The sequence below is a fragment of the Peromyscus leucopus genome, chromosome 23 (assembly GCF_004664715.2).
Source record: "Peromyscus leucopus breed LL Stock chromosome 23, UCI_PerLeu_2.1, whole genome shotgun sequence".
Taxonomy (NCBI): Eukaryota; Metazoa; Chordata; class Mammalia; order Rodentia; family Cricetidae; genus Peromyscus; species Peromyscus leucopus.
In genome coordinates, this window is record NC_051082.1 from 28,176,192 (window position 1) to 28,197,042 (window position 20,851).

Consider the following 20,851-nt stretch of genomic DNA (forward strand, 5'->3'; position numbering starts at 1 on the left):
CAGGAGGCCTTCTTACCTGCTGAGCCATCCCTCCAGCCCCGTCTTAAAAGACTGATGCATTTATTCATTTGTGTGCAGGGGTGCGCATGCTGAGGTCAGAGGACAACGTGCAGGAGTCAGTTCTCTCCTGCCATGTGGGTCCTGGGGATGGCACTCAAGTCGTCAGGATTGATGGCAAGCGCTTATACTACCAAGCCACCTCACCTACTGCAAGCCGCCACTCTGAGGGGTACCTTCCTTCCCTATTCTAGCTGCTTTCTTGGGTTCCTCTGCCTCGGGAACCTTAAAGTCACCCCGAAGCTGGCCACAGTCGTTCATCAGTTCGCTGGCATGAATAAGCCGGGTGCAGTCCAGCCTCCCCCACAGCTGCCAAGTCACAGGAGGGCCAGAGTGGGGAGAGCACCTTTATTTGAAATAACATCACAGGTCTCAGATCACGTCTTGGTAGAGACAGAGAATAGCCCAGGAATAGCCAACAGGGCCCAGGGGGACAAGGTTACAACCTTGCATCAGCACCAAGAGCTTCAGGGATGCTTGCTACTGCCAAGCGAGGAGACATACCCGAGGGTGGTGCCAGCCCTTTCTGCTCTGAGTGTAAGGGTCGTGGCCCGGGGAGAAGAGCACCAGGGTAGGAGGGTCATAAGAGGCCAAGCACCAGTCAGAGAGGCCTTCAGAGCTGTGCACCAGCTCTGCTGAGCAACCTGCCAGGACCCCAGCCCCAAGGTGTGGGGGCATGGCCTCTAGCAAGCTGAGGACACGGGCAGTTTGATTCTCCATTGAGGGGACGCAGACTTGCACTGTCCCACCAAAGCAGAAGGCTCTGGAGATATCCATAAAAGACTTGGGGTAACAGAGGCTGTAGGTCCTCTCCTGGGTGGACAGTCCCACCAAATGCTCCCTCCTTCTCCATGGGGGAAGACAAGTGGGGGCCAGTGGGCTCAGCAAGACTGGGAGACAGTAGGGAGCATTGCCCTCTGCTCCTCTCACCCCCAAAGACCCTACCTCCTAGTCCCCAAGTCCACTCTGGAAGCTGTCTCCCTGTCCCCAACCCTAGGGAGTGACCAGAGGAAGCGAGGCAGGTCCAAAGCCCTGTAGCACCCCTGTATCTTCTCAGGCAGCCCCGCCTCCCAGCAGCCCGGCTGCCTCAGGAGCCCTCTGGGCTACACACCTCATGGAGAGGAGAAACTAGCAAGAGTTGTACGTCATGGCTTCAGCAACAGCGAGGCCTGGGTTAAAACACCACCCGCGCCCCCCACCCCGCCCCCACTGATATCCAGGATCTGGGTCATGTGTACTCTCCACACCTCGGTCCCCAGGCTGAGTGGGGATCACAGACCTACCTTTTAAGGGTTAAATGAGACAATATAGGGAAATCACCTTAGCTGGCCCTGGCCCCTCATGGAGCAGGGGCGCAGCCATCCAGAACTCTGGTTATTCTCCTACCTGCCATCCAACCCACCCAGACCCCGTCTCCAGCCGGGAGTGGGAGGTGGGGGACAGGGGCAAAAGAAGGACTCTGTCGGGGTGCTAATCTGCATGGGGCTTTGCCCCTTGGAGGCACCATCTGTCCCCAAGGACCCCAGGCTCCCAATGTCTTTCACGATCGTCCCTGCCTGATGCCCAGTCCCGCACGGGGCATCTTCAGGATGCAGCAGCGGTTGAGCCCCAGGGCCGGGCTTGTTCTTACTTCCCATCGCCAGCCTGGTCCGCGCTCTTTTGTGCAGGGTCAGGGCCCAGCAGGGCAGCCAGGATGCCATCCGGTTGAGGGCCTCCCCGCTTCATCTTGAGGTTGGCTCTCAGGGCTGCGTCCTGCCCAGAGCCTCCCTCAGGGGAGGCCAGGGGATCTGGAAGGAGGACAGAAGGGTTTGCTCAAGACAGCCTCAGTGTACCCAATGGCCTCTGCTCCCAGAGCCTGGGCGTGTCCAGTGCGAGGAGGCAAGCAGGCTCTGTCCCGCATTCATTCACGAACACATTCACTCATTTGCTAATGCACTCACTTATTCATTCAGCAGCACACACATTCATTCACCTATTAATTTGCTTACCCATTCACACATACAGTTCCCCATTCAGTTTTCCCTCTTCATTCATCTTTTCCATTCATTCACCCATGGAGTCATGCCACCATTCATTCATTTTTCCATTCATCCATTTTCCCATTCATTTGTTCACCCACTAGTGCATTCTTTCATCCACCTACTCATTCACCTGTTCATTCATCCCCTTCTTCATCCATTCACCTACTTACCCCTCCTCCCATTCATTCTCCCACCAAGTCACCCTCCATTTGTTCGTTCCTCCATTCACTACTTATCTATGCACCTGCCCACTCATTCTTTAACCAATACCAAGAGGCATGAGCTCCAGATTCCGCAGAGGCACCAGCCACCCCCAGCTTATAAAAGGAATCCCCAGTGTCTCAGGAAGACACAGGGAAAACTCCATGAGGACAAGGACGATAAACTCAAAGAGGAGGGCTCAGGATAGCTTCACCAAGGAGCACATTCTGATGTGGGCAGCAGGTAGAGGGACTGGCCTGAGCAAGGCATAGAGGTGGGAGGCAGCCTGGCTTGTCTGGGTGTGGCTGGTCGTCCCCTGTGAAGCCAGGGAGGGGGGCTTTGACATTGAATGTCCTTGAGCAGATGAGGGACAGATTCAGAGGGGTTTAGTGTGGGCCATCGGACAATTCCATGGTGGAGTCCCTGAAGCAGGGGACCACACAGCTTTGGCAGCCCCCACGAGGGCAGTAGGTCACGGAAAAGTGGGAGGCCTGGTTGCTACTCACCGTGGACCCCAATCATGTGTTCCAGGATGAGAACTCTCTCTGCCAGGATCTTCAAGGCCTCTCGAAGCTGCTGCACACCCTCACCCTGGTGTGGATGAAAAGCCAAGTTCAGAGTTTCAGTCAGACTGGTGTGAGGACAGGCACAGAGGCTATGCAGACACAGTGGACATCCCTCACAGCCCTGCCTCTTCGGCAATGTCCACACCACTACAGACAGCCATCAGAGCTGACCACTGGCTGTGTACCAGGCTGGTGCTCCCAACAGGACTCACCAACAAGCAGCTCAAAACCCAGTCAGTCAGCATCCCCGTAGTTACCCAGCATGGACCGTGCTGACCGGGGCTTCAGCCCGAGACCTGATGGGCTCACGCCTAAGTTTTTCTCCTGCCGTGGTTTCCTAAGGGCTCCTTCCCAGCATGCCCTATGATGATTTTGTTTGTTTATTTGTCAATTGACACAAGATAGAGTTATCTGAAAAGAGTAATCTCAATTGAGACAATGCCCCCATCAGATTGGCTTGTAGGCCAGTCCATGGGGCATTTTCTTGATTAATGATTGATATGGAAGGGCAGAGCCCACTGTGGGTGGTGCCATCCCCTAGGCAGGTGGCCCTGGATTGTATCAGAAAGCCAGTAAGCAGCATTCCTCCACGGTTTCTGCTTCAGTTTCTGCCTCTAGGTTCCTGCCTTGAGTCTCTGCCTTGAGTTTCTGCCTGATAATGCACTGTAACCCGTAAGCTGAAATAACCCTTTCCTCTCCATGTGGCTTTGGGTCATGGTGTTTATTGCAGTTTGCAAAAGAAAGCAAACTGAGATGAACAGCATGCATTAACCGCTGAGCCATCTCTCCAGCCCTGATTCATCACGTTCCTGAGAGACACAGCTCAAACTCAAACAGACCCCTACTTCCCCACACAAAAGATGATCTCAGAAAGGTCGTGCACTTAAATGTAAGAGCCCAAACCATAAAGCCTTTAGAAGCAAATGTAGGTGACAGTAATTTTGACCATGGATTAGGTGATGGTTTCTTTGATGTAGCACTTGAAATACAAACAATGACTGAGAACAAGGACAATCTTTTTTTTTTTTTTTTTTTTTTTTTATTTATTTATTTATTATGTATACAGTGTTCTGTCTGCACACACCCCTGCAGGCCAGAAGAGGGCACCAGATCTCGCTACAGATGGTTGTGAGCCATCATGTGGTTGCTGGGAATTGAACTCAGGACCTTTGGAAGAACAAGCAGTGCTCTTAACCTCTGAGCCATCTCTCCAGCCCCGAACAAGGACAATCTAGTGCCTTAGATGAGTTTTTTTTTTTTTCCACAATGAGGGATGCTATTAGAATACAGACTCACTCGTAAAATGGAAGAAAACAGTTGCAAACATTGGACACAGTATTGGGTTGTTTTTAACTTGGAATATACGAAGAGCTCTTACAAGCTTTGGCTTCCCCAATGATGGACTGCACCCTGAAATCCAAATGAACCCCAAGTCGCTTGGGTCACAGTATTTATCACAGCAACAGAACTAACTCTGACTAGGACACCCACCTTCCAGAAAACACCAAGAGGCCAGAGCACTCAACTCAGGGCCTGCAGGTAGAGAAAGCGATCTGTAACTGCCTGGACTGTCCACCTGAGAGCGTTGGCCAAGTCATCTTTGTGGACTAGGCTGAGCCGAGCCAGAAAAAGGCTCGAGATGGCCAAACCTCCCCAGAGTGCTGGTAGGAGCTAATGCCAGGCACATTTCCAGAACCTTCATTCCATGCGGCTCCGTGTGAGGAGATACCCTGACCGCACTAAGGTGAGCTGCTGACCTTTGAGAAGATGGACACCAAGGCAAAGGCAAGCCAGGTGGCCAAGGGACAAGGCTGTCACCCCTGAGCTGGAGTCAGGGCGGATGTGTGTCTGCCTGTGGAACATGGCGGATCTGCTATTCCACTCAGAGTCAAGCGGGGTCAAAAAGAGTTTACTAGGTGGTAAGAATGAAGTCTTCAGTAGGAGAGAGAAGGCAGCTGTGTGCAGGGTCCATGCCTCTGGGGGGAAGGGGAAGGGGCTGTGGGCGGGGAGCGGGTCTTCAGAGTCTCTCTGTCAGAGACCTAGACAAGCTCTTCCCCTTTCCTCTCTTCTTCTCTCTTTCCCTTTCTTCCCTTCTCTTTTCCTTTCCCTTCCTTTTCTCCCTGTCCTTCCCCTCACCTCTCTCCCTCTCCTATTTTTCTATCTTTTCCTCTCTCATCTGATTTCCCTTTTCCTTCCCTTCCTTAGGTGCTTTGTTTCATTCTTGTTTTTTAGACAGGGTCTCATTATGTAGCCCAGGCTAGCCTTGAACCTGTGTTCTTTCTGTCTCAGCGTCCTGAGCATCAGGATCATCTTTTCCTTAAGAACAGCAAGCATTTCCCAAAGCTCCTCCCCCTCTCCCATACCCTGGCACCACCTCACTCCTGCAGCAGCCCAGGCCTCCTCTACCCTGCTCCCAATCTCCCAGCTCACTCTCCTAGCACACACAGGAAGCCCTCAATGGTCACTTCTGTTCCCAGCCTTTTTTGTTTGTTTGTTTGTTTGTTGTTAGTTTTTCAAGACAGGGTTTCTCTGTGTAGTTTTGGTGCCTGTCCTGGAACTCACTCTGTAGACCAGGCTGGCCTTGAACCCACAGAGATCCACCTGCCTCTGCCTCCTGAGTGCTGGGATTAGAGGCGTGAGCCACCACTGCTTGGCCCCAGCCTATTTTTGCTGCCATTTTTTTGTGTTTTGATCCCCACCCCACCCCACCTCACTCTACCCCCACCTCCCAAGGTCTCAGGTCCCCCATGCTGGCTGAGGACAACCTTGAACTTCATGCACGCTGGGCAAATACTCTCCCAACGGAGCCACACTCCCAGCCCTGCTGTTTACAGCCTCCCCTGAGGACCCCAACACCCTGGTTCCTTTTCCTCAACCTCCAGTCTCTTCTTGTTCCATCCTCCCTCATCAGGATTTGAAGTGAAGCCCCTCTCTCTACCTGTTGTGACTCACATCCGCCAGCCCACATCCACCTCGTTGGTGTGGTGGCTGCTCTTTGTAACTTGACGCTTGATAAAGGGCAGTGTCTTTTCTGCAGGGTTGTGGTCCCCTACCAGCCACTCCTGAGAATGCTCCTCCCATTCCAGCTCCCAGGGTCAGTGGCTCCAGCTGTGGCAGGCTCACAGTTGCAAGAGTATTCACACTGTCACCTCATCGAGCTGAGAACTACCCGAGGACAAAGAGGGACTCTATCCTCAGCAGCCAGTACCCATCTCAGGGCTGGCCTTGGGGTTCCCAGCTTTTACCTCTAGTACATGATGTTGTGGAATAATCCTTTTGTACACTGTGAAGATGTGCTGCTGTCATTGGTTTAATAAAGAGCCAACTGGCCAATAGCTAGGCAGGAAGAGGTTAGGCAGGAGAGAAGACTGAGAGAATGCAGGGATGAAGAAGAGTGGAGTTGTGAGGAGACACGGGGAGAAGAAAGATGAACACATCGTGCTGAAAAAGGTACCACCATGTGGTAGAGCATAGATAAAAAAATATTAGTTAATTTAAGTTGTAAGAGCTAGTTAGTAACAAGCCTAAGCTATTGGCCAAGCATTTATAATTAATAAGTCTTTGAATGGTTATTTGGGAGCTGGCTGGTGGGACACTCTAACAGGCATAGTTACCTCTGCAGTGGTGGCTTTGTCCTCTTCTCCTTCCTTCACACTGGACTCACCCTAGGAAGCAAGTCTTATGGTCAAGATACTGGGTGCAATGCAAGGGCACCTCTCCACCCATAGGGACATGCAGAGACTGAAGACAGATGGTCTGGGGTGAGACAAGAGAGAGAGAGGTATACACCAGGACATCGCTTGTGCAGCCCTTTATAGAGAGGTGTGTAGGATCACCTTAAGAACTGCTTCTGAAATGGGGTACTCAGGCTTGGAACCTGGGGATCTCATGCGTCAGCTCTTCTGAGTGTTTATTAAATTGCCTTCATCTCTGAGCTCTGTTTCTCTGTCTCTAAAATGGAGGACAGTAAGGCTAACCACGTAGCATAGCATATACATGGCCAATGACTGCTTTGTGACTTCTAGAGGGTTGCTTATCCTCTCTGTGACTCCATCGCTCACTTCTAAAAGGTGATTAATAATAATACCTATCTCGTTGCTATTAAGGGGATGGAGTAGATTAATACTGAACAGGAGCTTAAGCTATCCTTGATTCTAGAAGTGTTGTCAAAGCTGTTGCTGCCATTTTTCACTAGACAGAGGCACAGGAGGAGGCAAGCTTTGGAGGCTGACACTCCTGAGTTCAAAATTCCAGCTCTACTATTGTATAGCTGTGTGATTTGGGGGGAAATTATTTAATCTCTCTGAGCCTTAGCTGCCAGTTCCAATTAATCAGTATAATAAAGCATAGTCTGGGTAGGTGATAGCGAGACTTAAATACACGATGAAGGCTACTCCCCCACTGTATCAGCACACAGTAGGTATTCAGCAGAGATCCATCCTCTACCTCCTGATGCTGATATGAGGCTTGAACATGAAGTATCAGCTTCTTTGGTCTTGTAGACTGGAGCTGAGACCTATAAATTCTTGTGTCGGAGAAGAATTATGGAAGCCAGCTGTCTGAGCACCAGATTCTAGAAGGTCCAAAGAACCAAAGACACCTTCCTGGTCATACAAATTAGTAATCTTTTTAGCCCTAGGCCTCAAAGTGTTAATATAAAATCCTAGACAACTTGGTATATTAACCCAGGTAAGCTGTGACTAGACCTTCCCAGGACAAGCCTCAACTTGAGGCTGTACCTGGTTCCTGCCCTCTAATCCCTCTCCTAGTTGGAATAGACAAGCCTATGTTTGGGGACACTATAGGACTGCACACAGACATGGCTCCCAATTTCCCAGTGCCCAGCCCACTGGGTCAGCTCATACTTACAGATGGCCTTGCCACAACCCGCTCATCCACAAGTCCCTGGAAAAGAAAAAGGCCAGTGGGGCTCTCCTGCCTTTGATGCTTTCTGCCTCTGACTCCACCTGTGCTGGGTCTCAGCAGAAGAGGAAGCTGGAAGTTTAAACTTGGAACCTGACTGGGTCTGCAACTCCACCCATAGCAGAAGTCTGACCAACTGAGCCTTGGGTAAGCCTTTGATCTAATCTCTTGTACAGTGAAGCAATTCCAAGCATGGGTATCATGCAGAGGGGGGAAACAGGTGACTCTGCACTTGGGCAGAAAAACCTACAAGTGACTGAGGCAGGAGGATGGTCTTATATGTGCCAATCCAGAGTTTATATGTGCTGAACCCAGGGCTTACATATGCAGCTGTTTCCAGCTGCTCACAAAGCACTGCTTAACCTTTTACCAAATGGGGACCCTAGCTCCCACCCTCACACAGTGAACCAGAATGACCTTCTAGAAATGCAAACAATAGCATGAGAAATTACTCCCAACTCAATCAGTTCCATCTATATGGCATAAACCTTCACAGAGGTCCACAATAAGACCCAGACACCTCACCTAGTCTCACATCCATTATCCTTTCACTCTCAGCCTTGTCCCTAGATCAGGGCATCAGTACTTGCACTCCCTCTCTCTAAACTGATGGACCACATGGCTGGAGAGGCAGAACAATCCTAGAGTTTGGGACTGCCCAGTCAGGCTTAGGACCTTACTTCCTCTCCAATAGGTGATCCCCAGGGAAGAAACAAGGGTTCAGGAATCGCTGGGTGACCTGATGAGAATGTCTATGTGGTTTCCACCAACATCTAAGCTCTCTGGGACTCAGCTCATCAAAAAGATGGGAGTGGTACCACATTGGGACATTGACACCCCAGACTATCCCTATACTACCCTAGAAATGGCTGAGTCCTTACCTGGGATCCAGGTGCTCCTGGAGGCCTGGGGGACCATGTGGTCCTGGGGGACCTGTGGGTAGAGTCATTGATGAACACACGAGGCCAGAAAAAGCTCACTGCTCCCCATCAGATCTGAACAGGGACATTCCCAGCATCCTGACCTTGCCCTGGGCCTTCCTCCACTGGTAGCAAATGAAAGTTTGATGAATGAATATCAAGACCCAGATTCTCAAGACTCCCCTACCCTTCAGATCTCAGAGGCCCACCTTCATCTACCCATCTCCTTCCCATTCCTAATCTACATGGTCACCCCAATCCTGAGACCTGAAGACTGAGCAGGGAGCTAATGCACAATGTCCTAGCCCAGCCTGTCAGTCTCCTGCCAATTTGGAAACCTAAAACCAGCCCCTCTGACATCCCCCATCCATTTTGCCTTGGTTACCATGAGCACCCACCATGCCCATCCAAACCACACATTTAGAAGCACTCTGTTGGGGTCTCTGATGGCCCCCACTCTGGATAGACTTAATTGTTAACTTGACAGTCTAGCATCATCTGAGAGGAGACGCCCCGATTGAAGGATTGCCCAAATTAGAATAGTGTGTGGGCGTGTCTAGGAGACTGTCTTGATGGTAGTTAACACAGGAGAGCTAGGCCCACTGTGGGCACCCCCCCCACCGGGCAGGTGGCCCTGGCTGGACAAGCTTGAGTCTGTGAGTGAACTGACCAGCAGCAATCTCCCACGGTTGCAGCTTCAGGTCCCCGCCCTGACTTCCCTCAATGGCAGACTGTGACCCATAAGCTGAAACAGACCTTGTCCTCTCCTAAGCTGCTTTTGGCCATGGTGTTGGTCACAGCAACTGGATAGAAATGGCAACACCCCCAAGTCTCCAGTCAGGCCCTCTTCACCCTCACCCCACCCCTTCTGGAAAGTTCCACTGTTGCTGTTTCTTCCCGTCAATTGAGCAAACTCCCTTGTTCTTTCCTGGTTCTCTTAGGCGGCACTGGCTAAGAAGAACCCATAGGACCTTCTCCCCTTCGTTATCCTCATATCTCTTTGGTGCGGGCCAGTCCCTGCTCATGGCCATCATGGGTTCCATGCCTGTTTTCCCCCAACAGCCCAGGGAATGTCCAGAGGGCCAGACTTTCAATCCCCTTCCCTGCACAGACTTACACAACTCTCATCAGAGTGTGCCAATGTGGCCACTCTTAGGAGTAGCCACCCCAGGCTGCAGTCCAGTTATAAAACAAACACCACCCCTGCATCCCAAGCATGCCAGAGGTGTGGCGTGGCACCTGAAGTCCTCAGTACCCCACGAATCTGCTGCCTCACCTCTCAAACACAACCTTCTTTATGAACCCCATTCATCTCCTTTCCAAATCTGTCTCTCACGACTGATTTCTTCCAGAAGTGTGGGGAGGGAACTCAGATCCTTGTGCACTCAGCCTCTGTCCCAGAACAGAGGAAAGCAGCGAGGCAGCAGCCACCTGCATTGTGTCAGCTCGCTTTTGGAATCCTTGGGGCATGACCTGTGAGCCTCTGTGTACACAGAGGGCCTAGGAGGGATGGGAAATCCCCAGTCTCTCTCCTCCCATAGGGATCTTGTTTTCGCTGCTCACTGCACATCTGTGCCACACCCCACGCCAAGGTCCTCAGCTCCCTCTGCTGCCCTAGTCTGGGCTTGCACGAACCCTGGTGCACCTCACATTGTGGTTCACACAAAGACAGCCGGGGACCACTTCATTCAAACGTCTGTCTTAGTAGATTCATTCAGGGCAGATGTGTCCAGTTGTCAGGGTGGGGGTGAGGGCCTCAGGTCAATTGGAAACCATAGACTGCCCAACAGGCCTTCAGTCCCCCCAAGACCCCTGGGCTCAGGACTAAGGGTGAAGCTAGGCTGAGCACTCGACTGGGTTGGTTCCTAGCACCGCATAAATCAGGGGTGCTGGGGGGCACTTCTGCTACCCCAGAACTGGGAGCTGGAGGCAGGAGGACCAGAAGGCGAAGGGTTATCCTTGGCTATATGAGTAAATGGGAGGCCGGCCTGGGCTACATGTTACTCTGTGTCAATAAATGAATGAATGAATGAATAATAAATAAATAAGTAGTAAATGAATAAATAAAGTAGGAAAAAAGACCTTTGTGCTCCAGATAAGCCCAAGAAGGAATCCACTCACCAGGGGGACCAGGAGGACCTCGGGGACCTGGGACCCCAGTCAGCACTGTGTCAACAACAGCAGGGTTCAGCTGGGTGTCTCCATCTGCAGAGACAGTCACGTGATCAGTAATCAGTTGGGGTGGAGGTGGCCCATCTGGAGGCCGAGTCTGAGGGACCAGTGGGCTCCCCAGAGCCGAGTCCTGGCCCCTCACCCTGTGTGCAAATGGACACTCTGCACTTCCTGCTCAGAAGTAGTGAGGGTAAGGGGTGGGGAGGTGGATCAGTGGTTAGAGTACTTGTTACACAAGCTTGAGGATCTGAGTTTGAATCCCCAGCACCTACATACTGCAGCTGAGAGTGGGAGCACCTCCCTGCAATCCCTACACTGGGGCCTGGAAGCACCAGGGTCGCTGGGCACCAGTGGGCACACCCCAGGTTAGTAGGAGATCCTGTCTCAAATAATGAAAAGCAACAGTGGAAGACACTCGATGTCAGCCTTCGGCCTTTACACACACAGGCACACACCTGCACAAACACATACATAACACATACACACACATACACACACTCGCATGTGCGCATGCATCAGGATGGATCCTCTGCTGGACTCCTCATGGCTTAGGGGCACACTTTAGTGGCCATTAAGATCACTGCCCACTCCTCAGCACCATCTGCCTTTACCCTAACTAAGGGCATTTCTTCAAGGAAGCCCAGGCTACAGACGAAGTCAGAACCGGCCCCTGTCCCACCTGGCACCCTCTGAATGCACCTAGACTCCCATCCTGCCTTGGGGACAAATCCATGTCTCACTGCAAGCACTCAGTGACCGTGTCCTTCAGTATCCAGAGTGGATGCCTTAGCTTGGCCGCCTGGATGGAAACTGTGGAAACCGAGGCCTGGGTTCAGGAACAGTTATCAGTGCTCAGGTTTGTGTTATGTGTGGGGGCTGAACAGGGGTCTCCCCTACGCCATTTCTATAACTGCTAACAAGAACTCCATACCCACGCTGTCAGTCAGATCATCTCCCATCCACTTCTTCAACATTTCATTTTGAGGGTTGGCAAGATGGCTCAGAGGATAAAGGCACTTGCCACCAAGCCTGATGACCAGAGTTTGATCCCCAGGACCAATGGTAGAGGAAAACCAACTTCCACAAGTTGTCTTCTGACCTCTACATGTGAACTATGGCATGCCCCTCCTGATAGATAAATAAGTATAATACATTTACTTTAGTTTACTCTTCTTTTGATACATTTATTATCTATTATCTATCTATTATCTATCTATCTATCTATTTATTTATAGGGTACTGGAGATTGAACCCCAAGCCTCATGCATACTACGTAGGTGCTCTACCACTTCTAGGCAGGGGCTCTACCACCCCCCCCTCCACGCACCTGAGCCACACCCAGCCCTCACTGGGGGATTCTAGGCAGGTGCTCTACCACTGAGCCACACCCAGCCCTCACTGGGGATTCTAGCAGTCTCTACACGACACCCAGCCCCTCACTGGGGATTCTAGGCAGGGTTCTACCACTGAGCCACACCCCAGCCCCTCACTGGGGATTCTAGGCAGGGGCCTACCACTGAGCCACACCCAGCCCCCGGGGGCAGGGGCCCAGGCACCCCAGCCCTCACTGGGGGATTCTAGGCAGGGGCTCTACCACTGAGCCACACCCCAGCCCCTCACTGGGGATTCTAGGCAGGTGCTCTACCACTGAGCCACACCCCAGCCCTCACTGGGGATTCTAGGCAGGGGCTCTACCACTAGCCCCCCACCCTCCACTACAGCTCACCCCCCACCCCACCCTCACTGGGCGATTCTAGGCAGGTGCTCTACCACTGAGCTATGTGCCCCAGCCCTAATTTTATTTTTAAATACACTGATTTTTTTTTTTTTTTTTTTTGAGACAAGGTTTCCCTGTGTAGCTCAGACAAGCCTTGAGTTTGCTACGTATTCCTGACTGGCTTAAAGCTAGCATTGATTCTCCTGCCTCAGCTTCCTCAGAGCTGGGGTTTAGGCTTGTGGTACCATGTACAGCTCCTCCAAGTTTTTTAAAATAACCCTGGGGTTAGGGTTAGGGGTTAGGGTCAGGGCACTTAACCAAAATTGCTCCTTCTTTCTGAGTGACAGGCTCCCTCCCTCACATCGTCCCTTAGACCCAGAATCCTTGACCCCCATGCTCTGTGTCCTCACAAAGCAGGTAGTGTGTGTGTGTGTGTGTGTGTGTGTGTGTGTGTGTGTGTGTGTGTGTTCTATGGCTCACAGCCACACTGCGGTCCCTGAGAGACCAAGTAGGTCTAACTTGTCACTTTTTGTGCTCAGTAAACACCTGTTAGTGTCTTACAGTGAGGAGACATCTGTAGGGAGATGTGACAGGGTGGCTTTGGTAGGGTGTCCTTGCCAGCTAATAGAGTTGATTGCAGGTGGAGGTGGCAGGTGGCAGGCCTGGTGAGCTGAGCCTTGAGGCCAGGAGCAGGGTTGGAGACCCTCACCACTTTCTCAGGGGACCCTCCTTCTCAGGACCAAGCCTCATTTCCTGGCCGATCCCTACCTCTGGTGGACTCTCAGCTCTCCGGGGGTCCCTAGGGGAAAGCTAGTTTTCCAACAGACAGCTTGGCTCACCGGCCCTCCCACCCCGGGGGCCCAGCACTCACTCTCCTTGTCTGTGGGTGGCTGCAGGGAGTAGAGGACGCCTTGGGGACTGTTTGGCAAGAGGCTGGGACTGCCTGCTGGGCCAGGAGGGCCTGGTGGACCAGGGCGCCCCATCTCTCCAGGAAGCCCGCGTGGGCCCGGTGGCCCCAAGAGACCTACAATGACAGGAAAGGATTTCGGTGAGACTGACGGTGGTGATGTTACAGACGGGGAGAGGACTGGCCAGGGTCACTGGGCACTCAGTGACAGGCACTCAGTGGACACACACAGGGTTTAATTAAACCTGACAGATTTAACAAGAAGGCTTCCCCTTCCTGGTCCCCTGCAGAGGGGACACAGGTCAGTGGAGGATGGACCTGATGACGTTAGTGGAATCAACAGTCTCCAGCCGATGTCCTGGGACTCAGGAGGAGTTTAGCTCTGGAGCAAGGACCGAGGGTGGAACAGTCCTGAGCAGAGGTTGGTGCTCTGCAGCACACAAGGAATCATGGGATTCCCGAATGGCGTTCCAGTGCTTGGAATAAACCCCTGGGCCTTAGCAGCCCCAGCCTACCCCCAAAAGGTCCCTGTAGACTCCTGAGATTGGTCAGGGGAGGAGGGTGAGAAGAGAGGGAATGAATTTGGGGCTAACAAGCAAGATTGGGGTGCACGGAATGCTACCCAAAGCAAAGCACAGTCTCTTTAGTTCAGGAGACAAGGGTTCCTTACCTGGAGGTCCCACTGGGCCCTTCTCTCCTGTCTGGCCCCGGTCACCTTTGGAACCTGGGGGCCCGGCAGGCCCTGGTGGTCCCATCTGTCCTGGAGGTCCTGGGGGAGAGAATAATGGGAGAACACTGTGGATTGATGCCATGGAGGCTCCAATTCTGGTCACATTGACTGTGTTAGCAGGTGCTCTACCACTGAGCCACACCCCAGCCCCTCACTGGGGGATCCTAGGCAGGGGCTCTACCACTGAGCACACCCAGCCCCTCACTGGGGGATTCTAGGCAGGTGCTCTACCTCTGAGTCACACCCCAGCCACCTGGGTGTACTGGTTATTAGAGTTGACAAGCTGCCTTTCTCTGTCTGGTGATTCCTGTAACTGCATTTTCCTCCCCTTTACACACAGGTAAACTGAGCAGCAGAGGGGGCATAGGCTCCTGCTCCCGGCCACAGAGTCAGGCTGCAGGTTATTTTCTCACTTCAAATCCCTCCTTTCTGCTCTCTTCTCGCTTAAGATCCAGCACGTGTGGCAACTGAGCCCAAGTTGCTCTGAAGGGTCTGCAAGGTCGGGCCTCCCCCTTGACCACTCCCCTCTTGAAAGGTTCTAGAACCTGAGAGGAATGTGGCACAGGTCCAGTTATCCCAGCGCATAAGAAGCTGAGGCAGGAGGATCAAAGTTTCAAGGGTAGTCTGGCGACTGTAGAACTTCGTCTCACAGTTAAGTCGACTGAGGGCCGTGCATGTAGCTCAGCATTTAAATTGCATTTGACTCTGGTCTGTGAGGAAGAGTTGGGCTTAGCGGGTGGGGTGGGGGTGTGTTCTGAAAAAGTGCGTGTTGCTGCCGAGTTCCCCAGGTCAGGGAGGCGGGAAACCCAGGAGTCACCATTAGTGAGGCATGTCTGCCACCTGCTGGCCATGGCTGGAACTTCACTTTCTCTGATAAAGTTCCAGCCAAGCCCATCACGCGTTTGGAGACAGCCAAGGAAGTAGACTGCTGTGTCCTTGGAGGACATGGGATAAGGGGCAGGTGTGTGACCCCAGAGATGAATCCTGGGGTTCGCTGGGAGAGGAGAAAGAGGGGAGCAAATCATGTGCCCAGGGCTCTTGTGGGGCTATGGATCACCAGCAAACTGGCGACCTTGGGGCAGTTACCTAACTTGTCTGAGCTTGGGTCCATCGATCGATCGATACCTCTGTGACTCTGCTGTTCTCACGCTTTGATAGAAGGTTGGAAACGACACCTAACAGCCAGGTCTGGCTGCCTGCTGCTGCAACCCCAGCACTATTGGAGTGGGGTGTCAGAGTCAAGAGGATTGTGGGGGATTGCGGGCACCCAGCCTAGATCCAGGTTCAGTGAGAGACCCTGTCTCAAGGAAATAGGGTGGAGAATGAGAGAGGAGGACACCTGATGTCCTTCTGTGGACCTTGTGTGGGGACAGGGCACAAAACACACACACACACACACACACACACACACACACACGCGCGCGCGCGCGCACGCACGCACGCGCACCACGCACACACGCACGAGCACGCACACGCACACGCACGGGAACTAGTGACTAACACTAGTGACTAGACAGTGACCTGTCAGCCGTCTAGTTAATCCCCTCCTCCAACACACACACAATACGCCACGACCACAGTAAACATCCTGAAGCCAGCATGAGCCTGGTGTCCTCATTAGCTTTAATTGTCAACTTAACACAACCTTGAGTCACCTGACAAGCCAGTCTCAGCTGAGAAACTGCCTAGATCCGGTTGGCCTGGGGGCATGTCTGTGTGTGGGGTGGGGGTTGTCTTCATGGTTAATGGATGTAGGAGGCTCCAGCCCACGGCGGGTGGTCCTGGTCTGTGTGTGAAAACCAGGTAACCATGAGCCTGGAGTGAGCTGGCAAGCAACCGTTTCTTCAACGAGGACAAGCAGGCACTGATAAGAGCAACTGTGTTGGCTACAAATGACAGCGCCCTTCGGCCGCCCGGCAGCAAAGCCTAGACCTCCAGGGACAGTCTATATAGAAAGGACACCAGGGATGGCGGCCCAGGTCTACAATTCCAGCACACAGAAGGCTGACGCAGGAGGATTAGGAGTTGGACGACAGAGCTTAGAATGGATCTACAGGGCTCTGCGTGTCTTAGGAGCAGCAGAATACTTCCAGATCTTTCTTTTTTCTTTTTATTTATTGCTATTCTGGGAGGATGTACCCAGGGCCTCACACATACTAGGCAGGGGCTCTACCACTGAGTCACACTCCAGCCCCTCACTGGGGGATTCTAGGCAGGGGCTCTACCACTGAGCCACACCCCAGCCCCTCACTGGGGGATTCTAGGCAGGGGCTCTACCACTGAGCCACACCCCAGCCCCTCACTGGGGGATTCTAGGCAGGGGCTCTATCACTGGAACATGCTCCCAGCCCTTTTTATACTTTCAGACAGGACAGGGTTTTGCTAAGTTTCCTGGGCTGGTCTTAAATTCACTTCATGGCTCAGGCAGACCTTAAACTTATCATCCTCCTGCTTCAGCCTCCCAGGTAGCTGGGACCACAGACCTATGCCACCAGTCCTGGCCAGATCTTCACCATTCTAAAGAAGAGTGTGAAACACTGGTGTGATGTTTAATTCACCGTATTTTAGTAATGAGTTCCAAGTTTCCACACACCACATGAGCAAATCAGACCCAGGAGGCCAGGGTGTGGCCTGTGTGTGGAGGCCCTGGGCGCCCACTCTGACCTCATTCCCTGGCCCGATTCCTCCCCCGTGGGCCCTGCTCACCAGCTGGACCTGTGGGTCTTCTCCTTCGGGGCCCTGGGTGGGCAATGGGAATGGCGTCTGGCAGGAAGTCCTCATTCCAGGTTGACGGGGTGCTCTGAGGGGGTGGCAGGTCATTGTCTGGGCCCGAAGGCTGCTCAGCTGCCTCCAGCAAGAGGACCTAGCCAGAGAAGGGAGGAAGGTCAGGCCCTGGCCAGCAAGGGCAGGGATAGATAACAGGAGAAAAATGGGGTCTAGATACACAGTGGAGTATTATTCAATCATCAAGAAGAGTGCCATTGCAGAGAGATCATTAGGTTATCCAAAATAAAACATACTCAGAAAGATAAATTCTGTATATTTTCTCTCATACTCAGGCTCTCTCTGTCTCTCTGTCTCTCTCTGTCTCTCTCTCTGTCTCTCTCTCTCTGTATGTGTGTGCATGTGTCTCTGTCTCTGTCTCTCTCTGAGCCGAATACAATTAAAAATACATGAAAATATAGCACACACTTTTAGACAACTTGATATAAAGCATGGGCTGGCAAGATAGTTGAGCAAGTAACCGTGCTTGCCAAAAACCTGATGACCTGAGTTCAGTCCCTGAGACCCACGTGGTCCTGCTTGTCCTCTGGCCTCCAAATGTGTGCTGTGGCATGTGCTTGCCCCTGATCCCATATCCACAAAGAATTTTTTTTTTTTTAAAAAAAATTAACAAAAATGAAAAGAAAGCTGGGCATGATGGGCACACCCAGGTCCCCAGTATTTTGGAGATGGTGACAGGAAGATCAGGCATTTAAGAATTCAAGGCCAGCCTGGGCTACATGAGACGTGTGTGTGTGTGTGTGTGTGTGTGTGTGTGTGTGTGTGTGTGTGTGTGTTTGTTGTTGTTGTTGTTGTTGAAATGGGACAGGAACATGGGTATGCAGGGACACATGACCCTGATGGTCCCTGAGACCGAGCTGCTCTTGGCGGGTTCTGCCTCTCGGCATCCTTTGGTAGGTGCATCCCCGTCCGTCCTCTCTCCTTCCACATCACAATCTTTATGACTCTCGGGCAGCACTTTCTGGACCCTCCAGTTCATTCCATAGCCACTCATCACAGAGACTGAGCCACAACCAAGCTCTCCTTCCCTGACACAGAGGGACCGGGAGGCGAGTGCTCTGCTCCCTCTCTCTGTGGTGCTCAGATTCCTTTCTGGGGAATAAATATTGGATGAGAATGGAGACGAGGATGGTGGTATACGGAAGGGCGGGTGGATGGACGGAAGGGTGGGTGGACGGACGGGTGAGCGGGTGGATGGGGTGGATGGATGAGTGGACGGACAGACGGGTGAGCGGGTGGATGGACAGGTGAGCGGTGAATGGATGGGTGAGTGGGTGGATGTATGGGGATATGGGTGAGTGAATGGAAAGGCGGGTGAGTAGATGGGAAGGTAGGTGGATGTGAGGAGTGGGTGGGTGGGTGGATAGATGTGAAAGAAATAAGATACACATGGTCCGTCTTGGTCCGTGGCCCTTGGTACCCACCTAGCGAAACTAAAAAGAGACAGCGACTCCTCAGTACCCTCTGCCTTTCCCTCTCCCCTCAAAGAAGGCAGGGGTCAGAGATGGCAAAGATTGGGAGCCTACTTCTGGAACTATTTCCCTTAATTCATGTTTTCAAGTAACGTGTGAAAACACCATAATAAAACCCATGTTATTGCTGACTTTTAAAGGGTTATTTTTATTTTATGTATGTGAGTATTTTTCTTGCACGTATGTCTGCACGCCATGTGTTTGCCTGGTGCCCACGGAGGTCACAACAGGGTATCGGATCCCGTTACTGGAGTTATGGAAGGCTGTGAGCCGTCATGTGGGTGCTGGGGTCCAAACCTGGGTCCTCAGAAAGAACACCAAGTGCTCTTAACTTCTGAGCTATTTCTTCAGTCCTTTTGTGTGCTGATTAAAATAATATTAATAGTAATAATAATAATAAAAATTAAATTTAAAGTGTCCCCAAACCTAGTGACTCCTAGCTGTTCCTGAAATTTCCAGCAGAGGGCACTGTGTGCCTGAGCTGGACACAGGGCAACCACGGCTCGGGTGGTCTAGTCTGGAGTCTGGTGGGCCGTACCCAGGGCAGAGGGGTACACCTGGGAACCCTGTTACTCCCACTGATGCTGGCAATCAAAGGGACGAACACCTCACTGGGGCCTCGGCTAGCCTGAGGTTTCACGGGAGCTGTGCCTTTCCAGGTCGGCCACCTGGGAGCCCTCTCCACCCAGCACCAGGACCATTCATTCCTCTGCGCCACTCTCTTTGATCCCTGAGCCAGGAAAAGCCCGTGCATCCTCCTCCTCCTCCTCACACATGAACTGGAAACAGAGGCCCAGAGACTGTGCTTAACTCCTTTGAGGTCACCCAGCAAGCAAGTGGAGGGACCAAGGGCTCGGATCTCCTGATCCCAACCCCCAACCCCTACTCCCACCCCCACCCCCCACCCCTACTCCCACCCCCATCCCCCCACCCCACCGCCCCATAATCCTCACAACAAAGGGGAAGTTCTGACCGCTGCTTGAGCCTGGGGGCATCCCAGAACTCTGTGCTGCAGAGGTGAGGGCAGAGTAATGGAAGGAATGTGTGTGGGGGTGACATGAGACAGCTGACTTGGAGCACTGGACACGAATACGGTGTGACAGGGACCTCATAGCCTGAAGCCCCAAGGGGGATGGGAGAAGAGGGCTATTTCCCCATTTTGCCTGGCTTCTGAGAACACAAAGTTGTCCATTAAACAAGGGCAGGCCCGGGGTGCTGTTGACAAGTAATTGGGGTGCACTACATCCCAGTATCCCCCAGGGCCCTAGAGATGAGCAAGGGGACAGTCCCAGGTACGTGAAACTGAAGCAGGGTCATGGAGAGGATGAGAACGTATTGGGGGGGGTGGAGAGACGTGGCCTGGTGGGGACCAGGACAAACAGCAAGCCAGAGAGGCCCAGGAAAACGTGTCCACCGTATGTGGAGGAGGACCCACCCTGATGCTCTTTCCTGCTAAATTCCAGGCGTCTCCAAAGGGAACTGCCACCAGCTCTTTACTTGGGCACAAAATGCTGGGCTGACTCTGGATACGTTCACACGGCCACCATGGCCCACAGAGCCCACGAACCCAGGCAGAGCCCACGAACCCAGGCAGAGTTGTCCCGGCCTCAGCCTGCGCCCCACACTCCTGGCTTGGCACGGCTGACCTCCCGGGGGGAAGAAATTCCATCTGCGCCCCGACTGGGCTTAACAGGTCTGACACGGAACACAGTCCAAGAAAGCCAGACTATGGGCTGGTGGGAGGGCTCGGGGGTAAAGGCGCTTGCAGCAAAGTCCGCCGACCTGAATTCGATCCCAATTGATTTCCACCAAGACCCACATGGTGGAAAGAGAGAAGCCACTTCTGCAAGTTGTCCTCTGCTTACACACACACACAACACACACACACACACACACACACACACTCACACACACACTGTGGCACGCATACCTGCATTCAGGAGCATGCGCATGCACACACCCAGTCCATCAAGAAAAAGTAAAGACAGGAGGGAGGGAGAGGGGGGGGGAGAGGGAGGAGAGAGAGGAGAAAGAAAAAAAAAAAAAAAAAAAAGAGAGAGGGAGAGGGAGAGAAAGAGAGAGAGAGAGAGAGAACTAGACTACTGATCTGAGACAGTGACCCGATGATGTCATCACAGTCAGGGCCCCACCCTCCTCCATCAGAGACCCGAATGCTGGGATTTGTGTAACTTTCATTTCTTGGGGTCCCCTCCCAGTCCTTGTGGGTTGTGGAGCAGGAATGGGAAAAGAGGACGGAATACGGAAGAGGAGCCGGGCCCTGCTGGCCTCTTGCCCATCATCCTGCCCAGGATGGGAGGAACCACACCCTAACAGGCCACCTGTCCCTCAACTGTCCCTTCATACCTTGCTCGTGAGTGTGG

At 52.6% G+C, this 20,851-nt stretch overlaps 1 protein-coding gene across 1 annotated transcript in view; it reads right to left on the reverse strand.

Annotated features, from left to right (window-relative positions):
- Positions 1-386: 386 nt before the first annotated feature.
- Col26a1 (collagen type XXVI alpha 1 chain) overlaps positions 387-20,851 on the reverse strand; it is a 150,449-nt gene continuing 129,984 nt past the window's right edge. The window contains 10 exon segments of the mRNA XM_028894431.2: positions 387-1,844; positions 2,786-2,870; positions 6,460-6,510; positions 7,715-7,750; positions 8,650-8,675; positions 8,678-8,701; positions 10,810-10,893; positions 13,449-13,601; positions 14,155-14,253; positions 16,921-17,077. Of these exon segments, the coding sequence (XP_028750264.1) occupies positions 1,684-1,844; positions 2,786-2,870; positions 6,460-6,510; positions 7,715-7,750; positions 8,650-8,675; positions 8,678-8,701; positions 10,810-10,893; positions 13,449-13,601; positions 14,155-14,253; positions 16,921-17,077 (876 nt within the window). The 3' untranslated portion in view covers positions 387-1,683.